This window comes from Rhinatrema bivittatum, chromosome 17 (genome assembly GCF_901001135.1).
Source record: "Rhinatrema bivittatum chromosome 17, aRhiBiv1.1, whole genome shotgun sequence".
NCBI lineage: Eukaryota > Metazoa > Chordata > Amphibia > Gymnophiona > Rhinatrematidae > Rhinatrema > Rhinatrema bivittatum.
The window spans coordinates 57,256,148-57,278,181 of NC_042631.1; the positions used below are offsets into that span (position 1 = coordinate 57,256,148).

At 44.6% G+C, this 22,034-nt stretch overlaps 1 protein-coding gene across 1 annotated transcript in view; it reads right to left on the minus strand.

Annotated features, from left to right (window-relative positions):
• Positions 1 to 22,034, minus strand: part of TESMIN (testis expressed metallothionein like protein) — a gene marked incomplete in the record, with an annotated part of 1,041,263 nt that overhangs the window by 799,631 nt on the left and 219,598 nt on the right. Inside the window, 1 exon segment of the mRNA XM_029583121.1 lies at positions 4,009 to 4,100. Within this exon segment, the coding sequence (XP_029438981.1) occupies positions 4,009 to 4,100 (92 nt within the window).

A 22,034-nucleotide genomic window follows, 5' to 3' on the forward strand; every position in this document is an offset into this window, starting at 1 on the left:
TTCCCCGCTGACCCAGCTGCTCCCCGGTCCTCCGCCGCCCGGGCTTAAAATGCTGTCATCCCGGGCGGAACGCGGCGGGACAGCTGGAGTCAGCGGCACCGGCGTGCTCTCTTCTCCTCCTCCCCCCCCCCCCCGCGGCCCGGAAGAGGAAGTGGTGGGCATCGGGTGCCTGCGCGGAAGAAGAGACCACGCTAGTGTGGTCTCTTCTTCCCGCCCAGGCACCCGATGCTCTCCACTTCCTCTTCCGGGCCGCGGGGGGGGGGGAGGAGGAGGAGAGAGCACGCCGGCAGCGGCACGACTGGAGTCAGCCAGGTGCCAGCGCTGGAGTCATCGGGTGCCTGCGCGGGAGTCTTCCCGCGCAGGCACCCGATGCTCACCACTTCCTCTTCCGGGCCGCGGGAAGAAGAGAGCACGCCGGTGCCGCTCAGCACCGGCGTGCTCTCTTCTTCCCGCGGCCCGGAAGAGGAAGTGGTGAGCATCGGGTGCCTGCGCGAGAAGAAGAGGCCACGCTTGTGGGAAGAAGACTGCAGCGCGGCTCGGAGGAAAATGAAGAGTTTCAACCGCGGCCGATGGGACTCCGCCTCCGCGAGGGCTGAAAATGAAGGAGGTTAGTGTTGGGAGGAGGCTGCTGCTGCCCCAAGTTCCTGGGGTGGGGGTGGGGGAGAGAGAGAGTGAATGAGCGAGCAAGCGTGTGTGTTTGAGATCCTGTGTGTGTGAGTGAGATTGCATGTATGTGAATGATTGAGAGCCTGTGTATGTGAAAGAGAGTATGTCTGTGATTGAGAACCTGCCTGTGAGAGAGAGAGCATGAATGTAAGTTTACCATTGGGAACCTGTATGTGTAAGTTTGTGATTGAAAACCTGTTTGTGTGAAAGAGTATGTGTGTATGATTGAGATCCTTTGTGTGTGAGAGAAATCATGTGTATGTATGATTAAGAGCCTGTGTGTATAAGTAAGAGAGAGATCATGTGTGTCTGTGTCTGATTGACAGCTGGTTTAGGTGATGGAGCATGTGAGTATGTGATTGAGAGCCTGTGTTTAAATGAGAGAGAGAGACCATGTGTGTCTGTGTGTGATTGAGAGCTGATTTAGGTGAGGGAGCATGTGAGTATGTGATTGAGAGCCTGTGTGTAAATGAGAGAAAGAGAGGACATGTTTGTAAGCATGTGAATGAGAGTCTGTGTGTGAGAGAAAAAGACAGCATGTATTTATGTGATTGAAAGCCTGTGTGTGTGTGTAAGCGTGAAAAGATAGACAGCATGTGTGTAAATGTGTAATTAAGAGCCTATATAAGTGAGTGAGAAAAAACATGTGTATATGTGAGTACTGAGAGCATGTGTGTATAGGTGTGTCATTGAGAGCCAGTGTGAGAGAGAGCGCTGGTATGTGACTGAGAGAGGAGAAAGTTCCAAGCAAACCACCCCACCTCCTGCTAATTCAGAACAATCTCAGGACACCTGGATATCAAACGTTCCCAGGTATGCAGAGCAAAAAATTTTTGTATCCTTATTATTTTTCATTACTGGATCTTTGTGTCTGCTATTTTGAAATATTTTGTTGGTATCTGGAAATGTTTTATATGAGTTTTAATTATTGGATATTCCTCTCATCAGCTGTTTCGAAATATGTTCTTTTTGTTAGTACAGTTTTACTGCTGATGATTTATATTTCTTGATTTGTTTTATAAGGATGGGTGATGTTTCTTTTTTCCTTTGTTACACTGCATACAGAGGACTCTGGCTTGTTGCAGTTTCCAATTCAGTTTTTTCTGCATGCTTCTTGTTATGCGTTTTGGTCTCTTTATTCTATGTTAGGTGAGGGACAGCACGTGATTCAGGTGAGGTTTTCTGCTGGCGTGTTGTTTCTGTGTAGGACTCTATAGCAGCCTGACTTGGTCCGTTTTCCTAATAGGAGATGTATTGGTGTCTTAAGGCCTGGTGTAATATTTTCAGAGACTTATTGTACATTAAAAGTGGGATCTTACATAAAATGCACACATTTACTTGTATTTAGTTTTAAACATATTGTATGGCTCTCATGGAATTACATTTTAAAATATGTGGCGTTTATGGCTCTCTCAGCCAAAAAGGTTCCTGACCCCTGCTTTATAAACTACTTTGAAGGAACTAGCTCTCTCTCTGTGTTGTCTTTGGGGATTGGGGGGGCTGCTTACCCCCAACCCTGTATGAAAGGAACCTAGAAGCCCAGCAAAACCAGGGCCAGTGGAGGCACCGGCCCCAGGAGTTACGTGAGTCTGGCGAACTCCAGGGACCAGGGCGACGGGTGGAGGGTCGGAACCGGAGACAGAGGAGCGGCACCCGAGGCCTCACGGACGGTGAGCCTTCACAATAGCCATTGATGAAAAGAAGGAAAGAAAATGTGAAAGAGAGTTTTTACTCAAGAGTAAAAATGAGAGTGCGATTACACACCAGCCGGTGGAAATCTAAGAGAGATCCCCTATGGGAGAAAATATCTTGAGAAATAAATGACTTTTTAGTCAGTAATACTGTGAGAAAAAACTCACAAGGCTCCTTGCTCCGCGATGCTTACAGCAGCGCGGAAAAACAAAGACTGAAGAGAGACTCCTGTGGCAGAGAATATCATGGCATGCTGGGCATGCTCAGTGGCCTCACAGAAAGTTTTCCGTACCAGGGCTCCATCATTGATGTCTCCCATATGTGAGGACTAGCATCCTGCTTGTCCTGGGATAACATTAATTGTGTAGTAGCACTCAACTCCAAAAGCTCTCATAAGTATGACATTCACAGTCATCTAAAGCTCACAATAACATACTTATTAACTCTTGCATAAACACCTTCAAATTAAGAAAACCACTGACAAGATGGCTGCAGCTCTCAAATATCTTAACAGTAATTAAGAGCAACTGCTGCCACTCCCAAACAGTGTATTCACACTTGTATTGAAGCAAAAGAAAATTAAAAGCATTGTCTGCTTTTATATAAACTTACTAGCTTCATTTTTAGCTGCTTAAGCATAATTAATAACTCCCATTTCCAAAAGGAATAACTTCAGTGTTTAAACTTTCTCAAGATAGTAACTAATGATACAAGGTTTCTCAATATGTTTTTGGTTTCCTTAACAGCTTTAATTATTTATTTCCAATAACCCTTTGTCCATACTGTCCCTGCAATTTTCAAAGTCAGGGCAAGATATACCAAAGTAACCTGTTAACCTCTTAAGGTACTTAGCAACCTCCACAATTCTCTTCCAAGTGTAATATTCATAAATTAATATAGCCACTCTAATTACCCTATAACAGAACTATAAACTCTAATCAGGCAGTATTGTTCTTTCCTTCATATACACTTATGCAAGAGAATATAGGAAGGGAAAATATCTTTAGGATAAAGTAAAGTTTAGGCACAATTCTGCTTCTTCCTTAGCCTTGCCATCCTCTCACCTTTCATGAATCCTAGAACTAGCTTGCCTGCTGTCGCTCTCACAGTCGATCTGTGTATGAATGTCACCTGTCTTATAACACCAAGCAGTCAATTAGGGTGATTGTGCTGAGTCATTATGACTGAACTCTTTCCTGCTCATGCTCTCTGGGAAAGTAGGTGCAAGGATCTCCTCCGTGGCCATCTTGGTTCTATTTCTGCTACATCATGATATTCAATGTCAATGGTCTAAGTTAATTATAACATATTTCAATTTCAGCCCCGTATAAAGCCCTGTTATGTTAATATTTCAAAACCTAGTCCATGATAGCTTATAGTATTGTTCCAAGTTAGTATATGGTTTAAATTCAGTTCTCTGTAAAGCCTTGTTGCGCTGCAATTATGTTCCCTGTAAACCGATGTGATGTTCCCAACGAATGTCGGGCTATAAAAATGTTAAATAAATAAAAATAAATAAATATGTTAGATTCTACCTTGTGATTTAAAGAAAAAGGTGACCTGTGCTTAATCCATCACAAAAAATATATATAGATATATCATCTTTTCTATTTCTTATCCACCATTCTCAAAAATATACAGTTTTCTTACCCTGTTAAAGTCATTTTTGTAGGCCCATGAAGATTGCTTTCTGAATGGAACACTGTACTGTTAACAATTGATTGTAAAGGTCCATTGCCATGCTGTTCAAAATAAGTAAAATGTTTTAATTTTATTATATCATACATACATTACATTTGCAAAACTAGTGTCTATTTTGATGTATGATAGAAAAATGAGAACTGCAATTGCTTGTAGCACTTCCATAAAATCTGAATAATCTGTAATCATGAAAATTATTGTATTGAAAATCCTGTGACACTGTAATAAACAATAGTTATCTGGAACCACTGTTCTTTGAAAGCAGCATCCTCAGTGGATTAACACTCAGGAGTCATATACTACAGCATATGACCTAAAAGAAACACTGAAAACTTTATGTAAGACCCTGAGGATAATTGAACCCAGATTCTTTTTATTAGTTCAAAAAATATTATAAGACCCTCTGGAAAGATGTAACAACTTCCAGGAGAGGGTAGGTATTACTCATTTCCAGAGAATAATAATTACATGAAAATATAGTATAAGCCAATTAGCAATGTAGTGTCATTCTGTCCAAGAAAAAAAATTAATGAACTAAATTTGGTTTATTTGTCTTAGTGATTCATTGAGTTTGGTTTGGTTCCCAAATTTTAATTTATTTATTTTGTTCATTCAGTAATTCTTTTTCCATTAAGGTCAATGAGGAAAGCAATGCATCCTATTCTGGGCTCTAATGGAGTTTTCTATCCAAGTTTAATGACATTTGTAGGCAGGTATCAGCAAAAAAGGGAAGAGCACTCCAAGAAGTCCATATTAAGACACAGTTCAGATAGCAAAGTTAGCTGGATTAGCATATCTGGCTAACGTTGTGATATAATTCATAACTCTGGTTCATAATTTTGGCTTATTCAGCCATTCCCAGAATCCTCAGAGGGCTGGTTCATACTGACACTGCTGAAATATAATGAATTTCTCAGACTCAAGAATGTGGAAGATTTGGGAAGCTTGTGGCTCTGCAAAGCCTATAATTAAAGGCCAGGAAGGCATCAATGACAATATTTGCACCACAATACAGGGAAGCTTGGTTCGCATGAAGCCAGGATGCAAGCTTTTGTCTTGCAGAGGCCTATCTCAACGACAGGAGCCAGGTGAAAAGATTCTTTTAAAGCTACAGTTTTAATTAAAGTCCTGGCGCCAGCAAACAGAATTCAGGCCTATTTCCTATTCAGGACACAGACTGGCTATCTGTTTACACAACACAGCGGATCAAGAGAAGATCAGCAGAAACAAAGGCCATCAAAGCTATGTTGATAAAGGAACTTTTATGGTGGGAGGATGAACAGGTTTAGAAGAATTCTCAGTTGGGGGGAGTGATCCTCACAAGCATTTCCTATACATGATAGATTGTCTTGACAACAGCATAATGTATCTTTGTAAATGAGTCTTTGGGCAGTCACGCCATTCTGGAAACTTCGGTGGTGCTGTATGTTTGATTATAAAAGTCAGGGCATGTCCTATATTCGGAGAGATGCTGTTTATTTAGAAAGGGCACTCCACATACAGCATCTCCCAGGAACACTTTTAAAAAAGCCAAATAAAATTTAATTTATACCTTTTACTGAGTTTGAGTGTTCTTGTGTGCCTGGCCCTGAGTACAGAAATTATGTACATTTTTGGCTTCAGCAACGTGGGGCCGCTAATAGCTGTTTGCTATTTTGCTATTTTTATTTTTATTTTTATTCTTTGCTGTAGTGTACGTTTGTCCACCAAACGTACACTAGGTTCTTGGATGTTTAATTTGGCTTTTCGTCCAAAGATTGTGTTGCCCAGGTGACTGGAGGGTATCCCGGAGAATATTTGAGTTCAGAGAAGATGTTTAATGAAGTTTTTATGCTGCAGGATCCATTTTGTGAGTATGTAACGAGAAAAAAAAAAAAAAAGAAAAATCTGTAAGTATCACTGTTTTTATTTTATTTGTTGTACAGTGTATATAGATTGTGTGTTACATCGGGATTAGAATACTTTTTGCAAAATGTTCTTTCATAGATATGTTAGGGAGACAGGTGCAGGAGCTGTTGATTTGATTAAAATCTAAATTAAGTTCTACTATTTTCAGATTGAACAGTTGAAAAACCAGAGGGGTAGCCAACACTAGTCAGTCTGTGGTCTTTTGTCCTCAGACCGCATGGCTTCTGGCTCTGCAGAGGTTTCAAGTTACAGCTGCAAAGTGAGCAGTGGTGTTTGTGTAGAACTGTTTGAAGTTAAATTGGGTAAGTTTAAAAGTTATAATTAGTATGATAAGAGTTTTTAGTTAGTGGATTTTTACCAAAGTTTGGTTGTTTGTTGTTTGTACAGGAAGGTGCTAACGGCTTTAATCTTTTAAAGCAGGTTACATGTGGTTAATTTCTTTCTTTTCCTCCTTTGATTAGCTTTAACAAGGAAGCCTATTTTTTGTCAGTGTGCATCTATTTATATAAGTTAAGATTTTGTGTAACATGTTTCCTTGTCAAAAAAGTTTAGTGATTGTAGTTAAACCTAAAATGGATATTTGTTTTATTGGAGCAGTAGGCATTCTTTGGGCAGAGAGAAAGCAGGAGTGAAAAAAATTAAAAAATGCGGTGCTTTTAAAACTAGAAACTGCATGGCTGGATATTATAGTTTACAGCTGTCTGTGATCAGAGGTACATAAATGCATCCAGTTTATTTTAGTCCATGAGATTTATTTTTATAAGTTCATATTTAAGTTTGCTTTGGAGTTAACGCGTGATTGCTGTTAGGGTATCATTAACCAGAGAAAGGAATCTTTCAGTTCTATGCTGTTTTGCTTCTCCCCCCTCCCCCTCAAGGTACAGGGCTGAATGATGTAGCCATGGCTGGCCACAAGGACTCTTATGTTTACTGTAAACGTAGAAGAAGACTAACCAGCCCAGCAAGCTTCACACATATTTTCTTATACTTATCTGTTTCTCTTAGTTTTTGGTTATATTTCCCACCATTACTGTAGGGATGCTCATATTTGCATCTAAGTTTTTAGATTAATGAGAGTAAGCCATTCATAATTAGATTTGATTTATCATTGGAAAGGGATATGTTTTCTTTGGTCAGGTGCATAGGCAGAGAGATAGAAAGGAAAACAATCTATAGATGTACCAAAAGAGAGTGATGCCTTTTTAATGAAATGATCTGTTTAAGTGCTTTATCACTTACCTAACCTATTCATTGAGTGTAACAGTTGTTTGGCGGGAGAGGAGGGGACCCCCCCCCCCTTAGGTATGTGTTTGAGAAGAAAGATTAAAAAAAAAAAAAAACCTGGGAGTGAGTCACTTTTAAAATAAATTGTACATTTCTGCTGATGTAAGAGTTTTGAGGTTTTTGTTTGATATTATAAAGTATAGAGTGGATATGTGATAGAAGAGGGACTAATGAATTGATCTGTTTAATGTGAAAACAGAAATTTGTGTTGAAAGTATGGGGAAAGTGAATATTAGGGATGAGAGATGACGTAATGTTAAAGAGGGAAGAGATTTATTTTTATGCTGATGCAGGTACGTAAGAATGAATATGCAGAAGGCTGTGTGGTGGGACATTTAGAATGTTTTGGTAGAAGTAGAGAAATAAAAATGTGGGTCAGTTGCATTTAAACTTCATACCATGGGTTTGCTTTTAAACAATTGTGTGCAGATATGATTTATTTTAAATTAAACACAGGTCAGAAACAAACGGAAGGCACTAATATGCATGAACTTTATGCGGCAGTAAGGATGATAGATATTTCTCAGTTTTGATTATACCTCATTAGATGCTAACTTTTAGAAGTAAGGGAATGAATTAGGTGGTTTATTTTGATGGGAGTTCAGGTATTGAACGTTTGTATTGTGGACTGTTTAGACGATATGTAAAGGAGAAAGATTGTGAGACGGTGAACAGCAGAGAGTTAAGCAGCAATGTCTATTATCTATTTATGTGCCAGTAAGAAAAACTTTTGGGTAATGCATATTAGTATGTGCCCTCCTTTTATTTTGCAGACTTCCAGACTCCTAGCTGATATGTCTGTGCTTTTGGAAATGATCCGTATTTTTATTTAGGGTATTTACAGGATTTGGTAGTATGAACTCTATGGAGCATATGCATATAGGATGGAAATAAAATGAATTCTAATTAAGTGCAAAGTTGTCTGTTTTAAGTTTTTCTTTTAGAAAGCGAATTAGAAATTTATAGCATAGAAGGAAAAAACAAAAAAAAAGGGGTTTTAGATTTGTAAAAGGAAGTAGCTCTTATCACAGGGGACAGCGCCTCCTAGAGGTGGACCATCATAGAAAGGAAAGTAGTTTTATGACTGCTTTTTGCTGAATTAAGGTATAACAGCAGTTTGACTTTTAAGGAACCTGTAAAGTTATTTTTTAAATTTAATTTTAATCATTATATTAACTGTCATATATTAGATTTCTTTCCAGGGTACCAAAGCACAAAGCACATCTGTCTCTGTTCCATGGGAGATGAAGAATACAGTTTATTCCAGTTTGATTCCTTTTTCATTTTTAATAGATCTATTCTACTTTTAATCCTGAGTTTTTGTTTTCTTTTGTGGATCGATCCAATTCTTTTATATTTTTAAAGTACTTTTTAATTTTTTGAGCTCAAAAGTTTGTCATGTTGTCTGTTCTATGTTACATGTGTAAAATGAGGAATGAATGAATGCATTATGTAGTCAGTTTTGTGAAAATATATGTTTTAATGTAACGTCTGAGTATTTATGTTTGTGGTCTGGACCATTGCATGATGTTTTGAAATAATGTGGGGATTATTTTGCAAATTAAATATAGGGAGTACGTGATATAATAGTATTTTCTTACTACTTAATCGGATTTGTGTACTTTTATTTAGGTTTGAATCCATACACATACATCTAATCTAATGAGCTAAGAGATTCTACTCTGCCATCACTGAATCCTACTAAAAGAACTATATACGCACTGATTGCAGAAATTATCCTTGGTCACAGAAGTTCTTACATACTATATGGACTGCAATGTTTACAATTTATACCTGATCTTTGCTTTTCTCTTCGTTCTATGGGAGTGACTTTATGCAGAATCTAGGTTCTTTCATTCTGTGTTAAAGTTAATGATATCATCTGAAGTGATATTGTTTTTATTAGTTTGTATGTTCCAAGTTAAGTAGTATTTTCCAGTCTTAGAATTTATAATACTTATATGCTGAATCAGCTAAATGACTATGTACTAGGTTTTTCTTTTTTATCTATGGAAGCTGCTTTGATCACATAGAGGGTGATGTGTCTCAGTGTGATTCAAATATGATAATTTAGGGTTCAAGAGGGAGATCTCTTTATATTTCTCTTCCACACCAGCCTAAGTTATAAGCTATTCCTATTCTTTTGTTTTGCAGCTTGTACTTAGGGTAATCACTTTGCTGATCTTTAATATTTCAATATTCTATTTTTATTCTAATTTCTTCACTGAACCCTTCTTTGAATATTTTTTACTATGATACTATTTACTAAATTTTACCTAATGACTGTTTCACTCTCTTTCATAACTATTTCTTCCTAGTGTAGCCTGTGATGCTTATTATGAGATTGTTCTCCTTGAAACAAATACATACCTTACACATGAGGAGCTCTGCTATAGGGATCTGCAACATTCTATTACTATATCTTTCGGCATATTAATTGCTCATTGTTCTTTTCTTCTTATCTTGGCCCTTTTACTATAAACCCTATCTGTGACTTAAACTATTCTGTTTATAAGCTAGTTTGTTTCCATTTAAGATTCTAAAGGGGAAGATATTTTTCTTAGTTCTGTTTTTTATTTGTATTACATTCCTTCCCTTCCCTGTGCAAAGACTCACACTGATGGTTTATCAATCTTGCAAAGTACATTATTTTGTTTTAGTTCACATAATATGCTAAAGACTTTCTCATAGTGTCAGCTTTCACTTGTTTTTATGATTATCCCCAATTACACTTAGACTTACCATCATCTAAGAAGGGTATTAGCCCCACTTCTCTAGAAGTACCTGAAGACGAAGCAGTATTACTAGCCCTCATCTACCTTAATAATTAATACCCCTTGACTGAAATTGGTTTAGAAACTTTGCCATCCACAGCTGTATTATCTCTTGGACAGATGACTGCCACAATTGAATTAGGACTGTCCATACAGTGAGTGCTTTCACTGCTACAGGTTGTTGTCATAATACTGTATAGCACCATTAATACCCTACAGAACTAGCATGATGTTTTGGACTTATTGCTATGCCTTTGCATATCATGCATATGCCTCTGCATTTGATCTTCCATCACTACAGCATATGACTAGAATATGTCTTATGCTTTGCAACACCTTTATAATTTATCCCACATCATGTATGCACAACACAGTATGAGTTCTTCTGCTGATTCTTGTTTCTTCTATTCTATTGGTTTCTTTACTTTTCTGGTAAGGTGCATTGATTATATCCCTGCTTGCCATTTTAATAAATATTATCCTGGGTAGTTGTTTACAACAAAAGTATTCATTGAAAAGATTTGCCCAGTATACCTAGTAGTATATGAGAAACATAGTACTTTCATACTGGTCTCTCTGTGTACTTATCTTTATATGTTATACCACTATTATGTAATTACTTGACTCTGAAAGATAACATATGTGATCATGCTATTATGAAGTAGGTCTTTTTTATAACGCAGGTATCTGTATAGCTCCATTATAGAGCTAATAGCTACCTAGTGAAAATTAGTTATGATGTTATTGTTTGAGTAACTAGTGAATGCTTGTGGGAGTATCATTCATATTAATTAGGAATCTAGAGGGACACACACCTATGCACTACACCTGATATATACCAAGGTTAGTGGTTAGGACACACTTTTAAGTTCCTTTGTCATGGCTCATCATCGAAGACTGGTTGGTGTGACACCTTTTCCATTGACGGTGTCACAAGAGGGAAAATGATATAATTCATAACTCTGGTTCATAATTTTGGCTTATTCAGCCATTCCCAGAATCCTCAGAGGGTTGATTCATACTGACACTGCTGAAATATAGTGAATTTCTCAGACTCAAGAATGTGGAAGATTTGGGAAACTTGTGGCTCTGCAAAGCCTATAATTAAAGGCCAGGAAGGCATCAATGACAATATTTGCACCACAATACAGGGAAGCTTGGTTCGCATGAAGCCAGGATGCAAGCGTTTGTCTTGCAGAGGCCTATCTCAATGACAGGAGCCAGGTGAAAAGATTCTTTTAAAGCTACAGTTTTAATTAAAGTCCTGGCGCCAGCAAACGGAATTCAGGCCTATTTCCTATTCAGGACACAGACTGGCTATCTGTTTACACAACACAGCAGATCAAGAGAAGATCAGCAGAAACAAAGGCCATCAAAGCTATGTTGATAAAGGAACTTTTATGGTGGGAGGATGAACAGGTTTAGAAGAATTCTCAGTTGGGGGGAGTGATCCTCACAAGCATTTCCTATACATGATAGATTGTCATGACAACAGCATAATGTATCTTTGTAAATGAGTCTTTGGGCAGTCACGCCATTCTGGAAACTTCGGTGGTGCTGTATGTTTGATTATAAAAGTCAGGGCATGTCCTATATTCGGAGAGATGCTGTTTATTTAGAAAGGGCACTCCACATACAGCATCTCCCAGGAACACTTTTAAAAAAGCCAAATAAAATTTAATTTATACCTTTTACTGAGTTTGAGTGTTCTTGTGTGCCTGGCCCTGAGTACAGAAATTATGTACATTTTGAGGTATATTCAATAGTACAGCTGAACTATAGAACATAGCTGGCTAACTTTAGGACAGCTCATTGGCCCATCCAGCCAGCTAAGTCATCTGGCTAGCTCTGGATATCAGTTAGCTGATTAACTTAGCTGGTTAACAAAACTCCACCCAGTTACACCCCTGGAACACCCCTAACTTGTCTGGCTAAATTCTAGCCTCTTAATTTATTTTCTGGCTAGGATTTAGCCAGATAAGTGCCCAAATATTAATTTTAGATGGCTAACTTCTGAGTTAGCCGGCTAAATGATTTTGAATATGGACCTTCAAGAGTGGTATAAATAGCCCAATGCAGTATGATGGCGCAAAGCAGCCCAAACAGAGGCATAAATTCCCCAAGCCACTGTGAGAGGATCAAAACAGCACTAACATAGACAAGAACACTCAGAATGGAAAAGGGCACAACAGTTACATGAAGAACATAAGGTACCAAAAAGGAGTACATAAGTGGTTCTCAACCCTGTCCTGGGGACCCCCCCCCCCCCCCAGCCAGTCGGGTTTTCAGGATATCCACAATGAATATGCATGAGAGAAAATGTGCATGTTATGGAAGCAGTGCATGCAATTTTTCTCTCATGCATATTCATTGTGGATAGCCTGAAAACCAGACTGGCTGGGGGGGTCCCCAGGACAGGGTTGAGAACCACTGCCCAAAGCACTGAAAAAGAGGCAAAAGGCACCAATGTTTCATGAATGCCCAAGGCACCAAAAATATTTTTAAAAAGTGGCACATGAATACCTCAAAGCATCAAAAGAGGGACAAAGGGCACTGATAACAAAAGTATGATGACGCCAAAGCACTACAAGATGGGAAAAGCATCACAAACAATGAACTAAAGTCAGAGAAAACTCTAGAGATGTTCCATAAAGGTCCTATTGTACAAAATCAGTCTTCAGACCTGGGTATAGGGCAAAAGACTAATCAAACCATCTAGAAGCCAGAGATGTCAAGCAAAGCCAGAAGAAATCTCTGGAGGAGATCCACAGCATTCCTGATATAGTTTCCCTACAGCATCAATGGGGAAAGGGGTTTAGATCTAGAGATTGTCATGGTTTAATGGAACAAAGTCAGCATGGCTTTACCCAAGGCAAGTCTTGCCTCACAAATCTGCTTCACTATTTTGAAGTGGTTAATAAACATGTAGATAAAGTTGAACTGGTAGATGTAGTGTATTTGGATTTTCAGAAAGCAGAGTTGCTTACCTGTAATAGGTGTTCTCCCAGGACAGCAGGATGTTAGTCCTTACAGATGGGTGACATCATCAGATGGAGCCCTGTCATGGAACACTTTCGTCAAAGTTTCTAGAACTTTGACTGGCACACTGAGCATGCCCAGCATGCCACTAACGCTGTGGCCACATGGGGTCCCCCTTCAGTCTCGTTTTATAGCAAAAAGCATGAGCGAAAAATAAAATAACAAACGTAATCAAACCCTACTCCACGGGGTGTTGTGCGGGTTCTGTGAGGACTAACATCCTGCTGTCCTGGGAGAACACCTGTTATAGTTAAGCAACTCTGCTTTCTCCCAGGACAAGCAGGAAGGCAGTCCTCACAGAAGGCTGAATAGCAAGCTGCAGGCTATACCCGAAATAGAGGAGGCCAATAAGCACCCAACAATGGGCAACAAACACAACAACAGGGGTACTATTGGCAACAAGAGTGCACCCTGAACATGTCACAGGCCCTAGGTAGGAAGAGTTGGGTTGTTATACTGGAAACAGATTATGGAGGACAGACTGGCCAAAGATGCTATCCTGTCGACCATCCTTATCCAGATAGTAATGGGCTGCGAAAGTGTGAAGGGAACTCCATGTCACAGCCTTGCAGATTTCGGCAATAGGGACTGCCCAGAAGTGCGCCACTGCTGCGGCCCTTACTGAGTGCGCTTTCACTCGGCCCTCGAGCGGAAGGCCTGCTTGCTGGTAGCAGAAGGCAATACAGTCCACCAACCAATTGGAGAGGGTCTGCTTGCCCACCACAACTCCCAGTCTATTCTTGTCAAAGGAGACAAAGAGTTAGGTCGAATGCCTGTGGGCTGCGGTGCGCTCTAAATAAAAGGCGAGAGCACGCTTGCAGTCCAAGGTATGCAGAGATCACTCATCTGGATGAGAGTGTGGCCTCGGCAAAAAAGGGGGCAACACAATGGACTGATTTAGGTGGAAGACAGTAACTACCTTAGGCAGGAACTTAGGGTGAGTGCGCAGTACCACCCTGTCATGGGAAAATCTCGTGTAAGGCGAATAGGTCACTAGGGCCAGCAGCTCACTGACTCTGCAAGCAGAAGTAAGCGCCACGAGGAAGAAAACTTTCCAAGTGAGGTGTTTGAACTCGCAGGAGCACAGGGGCTCAAACGGAGGCTGCATGAGCCCCGCTAGCACTGATCTTGCGTGATGAGGTCGTATGAGGTGCCCAGGTAAATGGGATCCTGGAAAGAGAGGTCGTGGAGAATGGGAAACCAGACCTGACATGGCCAATGTGGGGCCATGAGGATCATGGAGCCTCAGTCCTGCTGTGGCTTCACGAGAGTCTTGTCTATTAGCAGAATCAGAGGGTAAGCATATCGTAGGCCCACACTGCAGGAGTGGGTGAAGGCATCCATGGTTGGTGTCTTTCGGTCCCTGTGTAGGGAACAGAATTGCTCCACCTTGTAGTTCTGTGAGGACACATAGAGATCGACGTCCGGCTGACCCCACCGGCGGAAGATCCTGTCCGCTACACAGGGGTTCAGGGACCACTCATGGGTCTGGAATGTCTGGCTGAGGTAATCCACCACTAAATTCTTTGTGCCTGCCAGGTAGATGGCTCGCAGGAGCATGGAACGTGACAGGGCCCAGGCCTAAATCTGCACCGCCTCTTGGCAGAGTAGTTAAGAGCTCGTGCCCCCCTGTTTGTTCAGGTACCACATGGATACCTGGTTGTCCGTCCAGATCTGGATGACCTTGTTGGTCAGGCAGTCCTGGAATGCATAGAGGGCATACCACATCACCTGGAGTTCCAGGAAGTTGATCTGGCAGGCCGCCTTGGCTCTCGATCACATCCTTTGTGTGTGTATGCCATTGACATGGGCGCCCCAGCCTAGGTTGGAGGCATCCGTGGTCAAAGTCACCTGAGCTGCCGGGGGCTGAAAAGGAAGCCCTTTGCTCAAGTTAGATTTCTGCAACTACCAGGTGAGGGAGAGCCAGAGTGATGTGGTTATCTGGACCAGTGCTGAGAGTTTTTGAGAGGCTTGGCGCCACTGAGAACACAGGGTCCATTGCATGACTCTCATGGCTAGGCGGTCCATTGGGGTGATGTGGACCAATGATGCCATATGACCCAGCAACTTGAGAAGCAGGTGGGCAGAGGCTGTCTGATGGCGGCGGATGGAGCTGGCCAAGGTGGCTATGCATTCGTTGGGGAGAAATGCCTTGGCCACAGTGGTGTACAGATCTGCTCCGATGAAGGACAGTTGTTGGGATGGAGTCAAGTGGGATTTCAGGTAGTTGACAAGGAAACCCAGTGACTAAAGGAGTCATAAGTTCAAGTTGAAGGAGTGAAGGGCTCCCTCTTTGGACGAGCTCTTGATGAGCCAATCGTCCAGATATGGGAATGTATTTTTGCCATTTCAGTGCAAATGTGCTCCCACGACTGCCAGGCACCTTGTGAATACCTGGGGCGCAGAGGCGAGCCTGAAGGGGAGAACCCTGTACTGGAAGTGACGGTGTCCAACTACAAACTGCAGATTGTTATGGTTAAGCGGTGTTTGGGTGGATTCTCGGGTACTGTGGCAGATGACCACGCCCACAGGGAGGAGCCCCATGAGGCACACAGTACTGGGCTAAATGCAGGACGCACAAACACAGAGTTAGTTCTTTATTATACAGCTTGAAGTATACCACCAGAGGTGGCAGTAGTGAGGTAGTCTGGATGTAGCAGTCTCAGGACCCTCGGCAGAGGAGACCCTTCTCACCCCGTTGATATAGGGGAATTCCGGTGTAGGTTTCCCAGCAAGGCAGTACTGTGGATGAGATAGACTGAGAGTTAGATTACTCACTAGATGGTTGCTGTAGGCATGCAATTCCACCAGGTTGAAGTAGATGGTACAGGCACCGAGGCAGGGAGAGCAGGCCCTTGAGAAGCGAGTACCTGATCCCTGTAAGGCACCTGAAATAAAGCAGAGGGACCCTGAGGAGTGGGTACCCAGGTTAGCAATTAGCCCGAAGGGCAGGGAGAGAGCTTCCAGCGGCAGCACAGAAGCGGCAGAGTAGCTTAGACCGGCCGAGACCAATCCTGATCCAGTCCTTGCTAACTCAACGAGCTAGCAACATAGTACAGGCTATATACCCAGATGGCGTGATGTCAGTAGAGGGGAACGCCTCCGAGGTTCGCGCCAATGCTGGAATAAAGAAGTGGGTGGCGTGCGCATGCGCACCCTAGTAGGCCCTTGGGAGGAGCATGGTGGGAGGCAGCACCATAGCCGTTCCGGGGGCGCTGAAGAGGTCGGCTTGTAGACGCGGTGAGGTGAGGTGAGGCAAACAGAGCGAAGCCATCTAGCACCGACGGATGCAACACAGATATTTGCGATGACGTGGAAAAATTCGCAATATGTGCGTAAGCATCTTGGAGATCCAGAGAGCAGAGCCATTCCCCTTGCTGCAGAAGAGGGAGTAGGGTGCCCAAGGACACCATTCTGGACCACTCTTTGTGGAGAAACCAGTTTAAGGCTCAAAGATCGAGGATAGGACGGAGGCTGCCTGTCTTTTTTGGGATGAGAAAATAGCGAGAGTAGAACTCTTGCCCCCGCTGAGCCCGGGAAACCGGTTCCACGGCTCTGGACTGTAACAGGGCTGAGAGCTCTAACTCGAGGTTCACTGTTTGATTGACCAGGCTCCACGCTGGGGAGGGTGGGGATTCTGGGGGAACAGCGAGAAAATGTAGGTGGTAATTGTGTGCTATGATGGACAATATCTATCGGTCGGTAGTGATTGGGAGCCAATTGATGGCAAAGTGGCGTAGGCGATCTCCCACAGGTGGGTTGGATGGTGCGGGCAGGGAGGGTTGGCTTCTGCTCTCTGGAAGAGAGTCAAAAACCAGCAGTAGGGCCAGGCTGGGGAGCTGGCTGTGCCCTAGGTGCCCTTTGTTGGCAAGGGTGGCCTCTCTGGGAGGACCGAGCTGCACGAGCACGGGATGCTGGAGGATAGTATTTCCATGGATTGTAAAACTGTTTCCTAGTATCCCTACGTGGACCTCTACGGGTCGCTGAGGGGGCATCAGAGGTGGTAGTGGACAGCTGATGCTCCTTGGCAGACTACGCCATGGATTTTCGCACGCTTGCCCAAGAGGTGGGATGGCAGGATGACAGCCTCTGAGCAATCTTCCTGGAGGGCCTGGCCGGACATATCAAGGATGAGATAGCCGCTCGCGACCTCCCCGAAGACCTCAACGGCCTTATAGAAATGGAGGGGCGAATCGACCGTCACCTCCAGCAGAGGGCCAAAGAGCAACGACCCGTCAGTCAGACACCCTCGTTGGCTCCTGCGTTCTCTAAACCAGTATTCTCTTCCAAGACAATTCGACCGGAGGTCACCACCAGTGACCCCATGCAAGTGGGGCGTACCCCACTCTCCACGGAGGAGAGACAACTTCGCCATGCCTTGGGCCTCTGCCTCTATTGCGGCCAGAAAGGCAATTTTGTGGCGTGCTGCCAAGAGCGTTCGGAAAACGCCAGATCAAAGGAGGTCGTGAGGAGCTCCTCCTAGGTTGTGCAGCTGCTCCTCAATGCATTGTACCCATTACCCTGGAGTATCCAGGTGGGTCCCTGGAGACTCTCGCCTTCCTGGACTCCAGAGCAAGGGGTAACGTCATCCTGAAGGATTTAGTACACCAGTTACAGATCCCTTTGCAGTCTCGGGAGACACCTCTGTGGATTACCTCCATCCAGGGAACACTTCTTCCAGGCCGCATCACAGCCTCCATGACACCCATAACCGTACGCACCGGGGCGATCCATTCAGAGGAGATAGCCTTCTTGGTATTGGAGAAGGCCATCCACCCCGTGGTGCTAGAATTGCCGTGGCTACAGAAACACTCTCCCACCATCCAATGGGATACCCTGCAGATTACCAAGTAGAGCCCATACTGCTTTTCCAACTGTTTGAAGGTTCCGAAGGCTCCAGGTCTTCCTCTTCTGCATTCGGCCATCGGTCTTCCCGTGCCCTACAAAGACTTTACCGATGTGTTCTCCAAAGCTAAGGCGGAGATTCTACCCCAGCATCGCCCTTTCGATTGTGCCATTGAGCTATTACCCGGGACAACGCCTCCTCAGGGTAGGGTGTACCCCTTGTCCTTACCAGAGACCCGGACCATGTCAGAATACATCTCTGAGAATCTGGCAAAGGGCTTTATCCATCCGTCCAAATCACCCACTGGGGCGGGTTTCTTTTTCGTTAGTATAAAGGACGGCTCATTGAGGCCATGCATTGACTATCGAGGTCTCAATGCGATCACGAAGCAGGATCGTTATCCACTCCTGTTAATTCCCGAGCTCCTGGATAGGTTGCAGGGGGCTAAAGTGTTCACAAAACTAGATTTACGAGGTGCCTATAACCTAGTGCGAATCCATCCAGGGGACGAATGGAAGACCGCCTTTAACACCCGGGATGGGCACTATGAGTATCTTGTTATGCCCTTTGGACTATGCAATGCCTTCTGAATACCTCAGTCGTCGTCTACCTAGATGACGTGTTAATTTACTCCCACGATCTGCCTTCGCATCGCCAGCAAGTTCGTCAGGTTTTGCAGATCCTCAGGGACAATGGTCTATACGCAAAATTGGAGAAGTGTTGCTTTGAAAGAACCTCCCTGCCGTTCCTGGGTTATATAGTCTCTGCCTTCGGATTCCAGATGGACCCTGAGAAAGTGGCCGCCATCAGAGACTGGCCTCGGCCGAGAGGGCTAAAAGCGTTGCAACGCTTCCTCAGCTTTGCCAACTTTTATAGACACTTCATCCCTAACTACTCACTTATTGTAGCTCCGCTCACCGCCCTTACTCGAAAGGGAGCCAATGCAGTGGACTGGCCCGTTCCCGCCTGCCAAGCCTTTGAAACCCTCAAGGAGGCCTTCCTGCAGGACACCTGCCTTCGTCACCCAGACCCCCTCCAACCATTCGCGGTGGTGGTGGTGGACGCCTCTAATGTCGCGGTAGGAGCCGTGCTTACCCAGTGCTCTGATTCCGGACAACTCCTCCCCTGCTCATACTTTTCCAGGAGATTCTCAGTTGCCGAAAATAACTACAGCATTGGGGACAAGGAGTTGTTGGCCATTAAGCTAGCCTTTGAAGAATGGAGGCAGTGGTTGGAGGGAGCCAACCACCCCATCATGGTATACACCGACCACAAAAACTTAGAGTTCCTGTGTCAGGCCCAACGCTTGAACCCAAGGCAGGCTCGCTGGTCCCTGTTCTTCAACCGCTTCAACTTCACGCTTCGTTATCGGCCTGCCTCTAAGAACGTCCGGGCTGATGCCTTGTCACATTCCACCGAGCTGGAAGAGGCTGAGGATCCACCCCAGTACATTCTGGACCCTGCGAAGATTAACCTCTCTGTGACTGCAGTAAGCTCCCAAGGGAAGACAGTGGTTCCTCGACGCTCTCAAAGAGCGGTCTTGCTCTGGGCTCACAACTCCCTCACAGGGGGCCATGCAGGCCGTGACAAAACTCGATCTGGTAAATCGGTTTTACTGGTGGCCTACGATAAAACAAGATATCCATGCCTTTGTGGATTCCTGCCCCACCTGTGCCTTGCAGAAGCCACGCACGGGGAAGCCGTGGGGCCTGCTGCAACCATTACCCATTCTGGTAGAACCTTGGACCCACATCTCCACTGATTTTGTGGTGGACCTCCCAGCCTCTGAGGGAAACACTATCATCTGGGTGACCATGGACTGGTTCTCCAAAATGGCTCACTTCGTTCCTTTGCCTAAGTTACCATCGGCCCCGGAACTGGCTCAATTGTTTACACAACACATCTTCAATATTCACAGTCTACCCCAAGACATAGTATCCGACTGAGGTCCTCAGTTCACCGCCCGGTATTGGAGGGCTCTATGTAAGAGATTCAATGTGCAACTCAGCTTATCGACTGCATTCCACCCCCAGAGCAATGGGCAGATGGAGCGCACCAACTGGACCTTAAAAACATTCCTTCGCTCCTTCGTCAATGAGAGACAAGATAATTGGGCCAAGCTACTGCCATGGGCAGAATTCTCATACAACAATCATACGCATTCTGCCACAGGAAGCTTGCCCTTCCTTACAGTCTATGGGAAACAGTTGCGACCGCCACTACCTCTGCCTCTTCCAAGCGCGTTACCCACGGTGCAACTCTCCGCCCAGCAACTACAATCTCTGTGGACTTCCATTCAGAGGAAACTTGCCAAAGCGGCCAAGACCACCAAGAAATGGGCAGATCGGCATCGGTAGCCAGCGCCTATCTTTCTTCCTGGGAACCTAGTTTGGCTCAGCACAAGGAACCTCCAGCTTCGAATCCCATCCCAAAGGTTGGCCCCAAGATACTGTGGGCCCTTGCATATTGCTGAGCGTGTGGGAGCAGTATCTTATCGTTTACGCCTACCCTCTTCCATGCACATACATAATGTGTTTCATTTCTCCTTGTTGAAGCCCCTTGTTCTTTCCAGGTATCACCGACGAGTTCCTGATTCCACAGATCCTGCTGTACCTGATGAGCCAACCTATCAAGTTTGGGAGGTCCTAGACTTCCGGTTCCAACACCGACACTGGGAATATCTGCTTGCCTGGGAGGGCTGCGGTCCTGAGGACAATACATGGGAACCAGCCCGCAACATCTTAGATAAAGAACTTCTGCGGCAATTTCATCGTCAACATCCAGGTAAACCCGGGCCTGCTAAGAGGGGGCGTAAGAGGGGAGGTACTGTTGCGGCCCCGGTTGCGGCGCTCGCAACCGGGACCTTACCTCGATCATCCGGGTTTGGGACTCGGGCTCGCTGTAAGGCTTCGCCGGGTCCCGGACCTGATCTTTGGCGGCGTTTCCGCAGGAGCGCCAGAGCCAGCTGCCCTCCTCCTGGGACGCCAGAGCCAGCCGCCCTCCTCCTAGGCGCACGCGCAAAGAGCCCGAACTTGTAGGCCCCTTCCCGCCACTCGATGCTCCGCCCACCTCAGTGACGTCAGGCGCCGGCGGATATGTAAAGCCGGTGCCCGCTGTTGTTAAACGCCTTGCAACGAGGTTACCTTGGGGTTCCTAGTTGCTGTGTGCCTCGGAGTTCGCTAACGTCTGTTAGTATCTTGCATCAATTCCAGCCTGGTTCCTGCTTCTGTGCCTTACTTCAGTTCCAGCCTGGTTCCTGCTTCTGTGCCTCGCTTCGGTTCCAGCCTGGTTCCTGCTTCTGTACCTTGCTTCAGTTCCAGCCAGGTTCCTGCTTCTGTACCTTGCTTCAGTTCCAGCCAGGTTTCTGCCTCAGTATCCTGCCTCTGTTCCAGCCTGGTGCTAGCCCTAGTACCTTGCCTCAGTACCAGCCAGGTCCCTATCTCAGTATCCTGCTTCAGTTCCAGCCTGGTGTCTGCCTTGATCCCGGATCATCTTCTCTGCGTTCCCGTTCGCCTAAGCCCCAGCGGCAGGGCTCCTACGGGCTTCTTCCAGGGTGAAGACATCTTCACTGATCTCCTATGTCCCAGCGGCCGGACTCCTACGGTCTCCTCCCGGGGGAGTCTCAGCTTCCAGGGTGAAGACCTCCTCCTTATTCTCCCAAGCCCCAGCAGCCCGACTCCCATAGGCCTCTCCTGGGGAGTACAGGATTCCAGGGTGAAGGTCTACTCCTTCACTGGGTCCCAGTGTCCGCCTCCCGGCCTGCACCTCTCTCCACGGAGACAGTAGTCCACCTTTCCCAGTCTCCAACAGGCCAGCCCAAGAGTCCACTAAACACTCACAACATATAACTACAAGAATAGATAATAGTGAATATTGCGCAGTATGGAAGATAGTAGGGATGTGCCTTCATTTTCAATGAATGTGTAATCCGCTATGAATAGGTCCCTGTTCATTTGATTCGTGGGTCTGTGAAATGCATGGCGATCCCCCACAAATGAAACATATCGTATTAGTTTCACTCTTTTGGTTCGCAGTGCTTTCTTAGCAGCTGTTTGTAGTTCGTCAGCACGTTTGAGAGACTTATTTACACAAAAAAAAGATGTTACAAAAAATGACAAAATTGA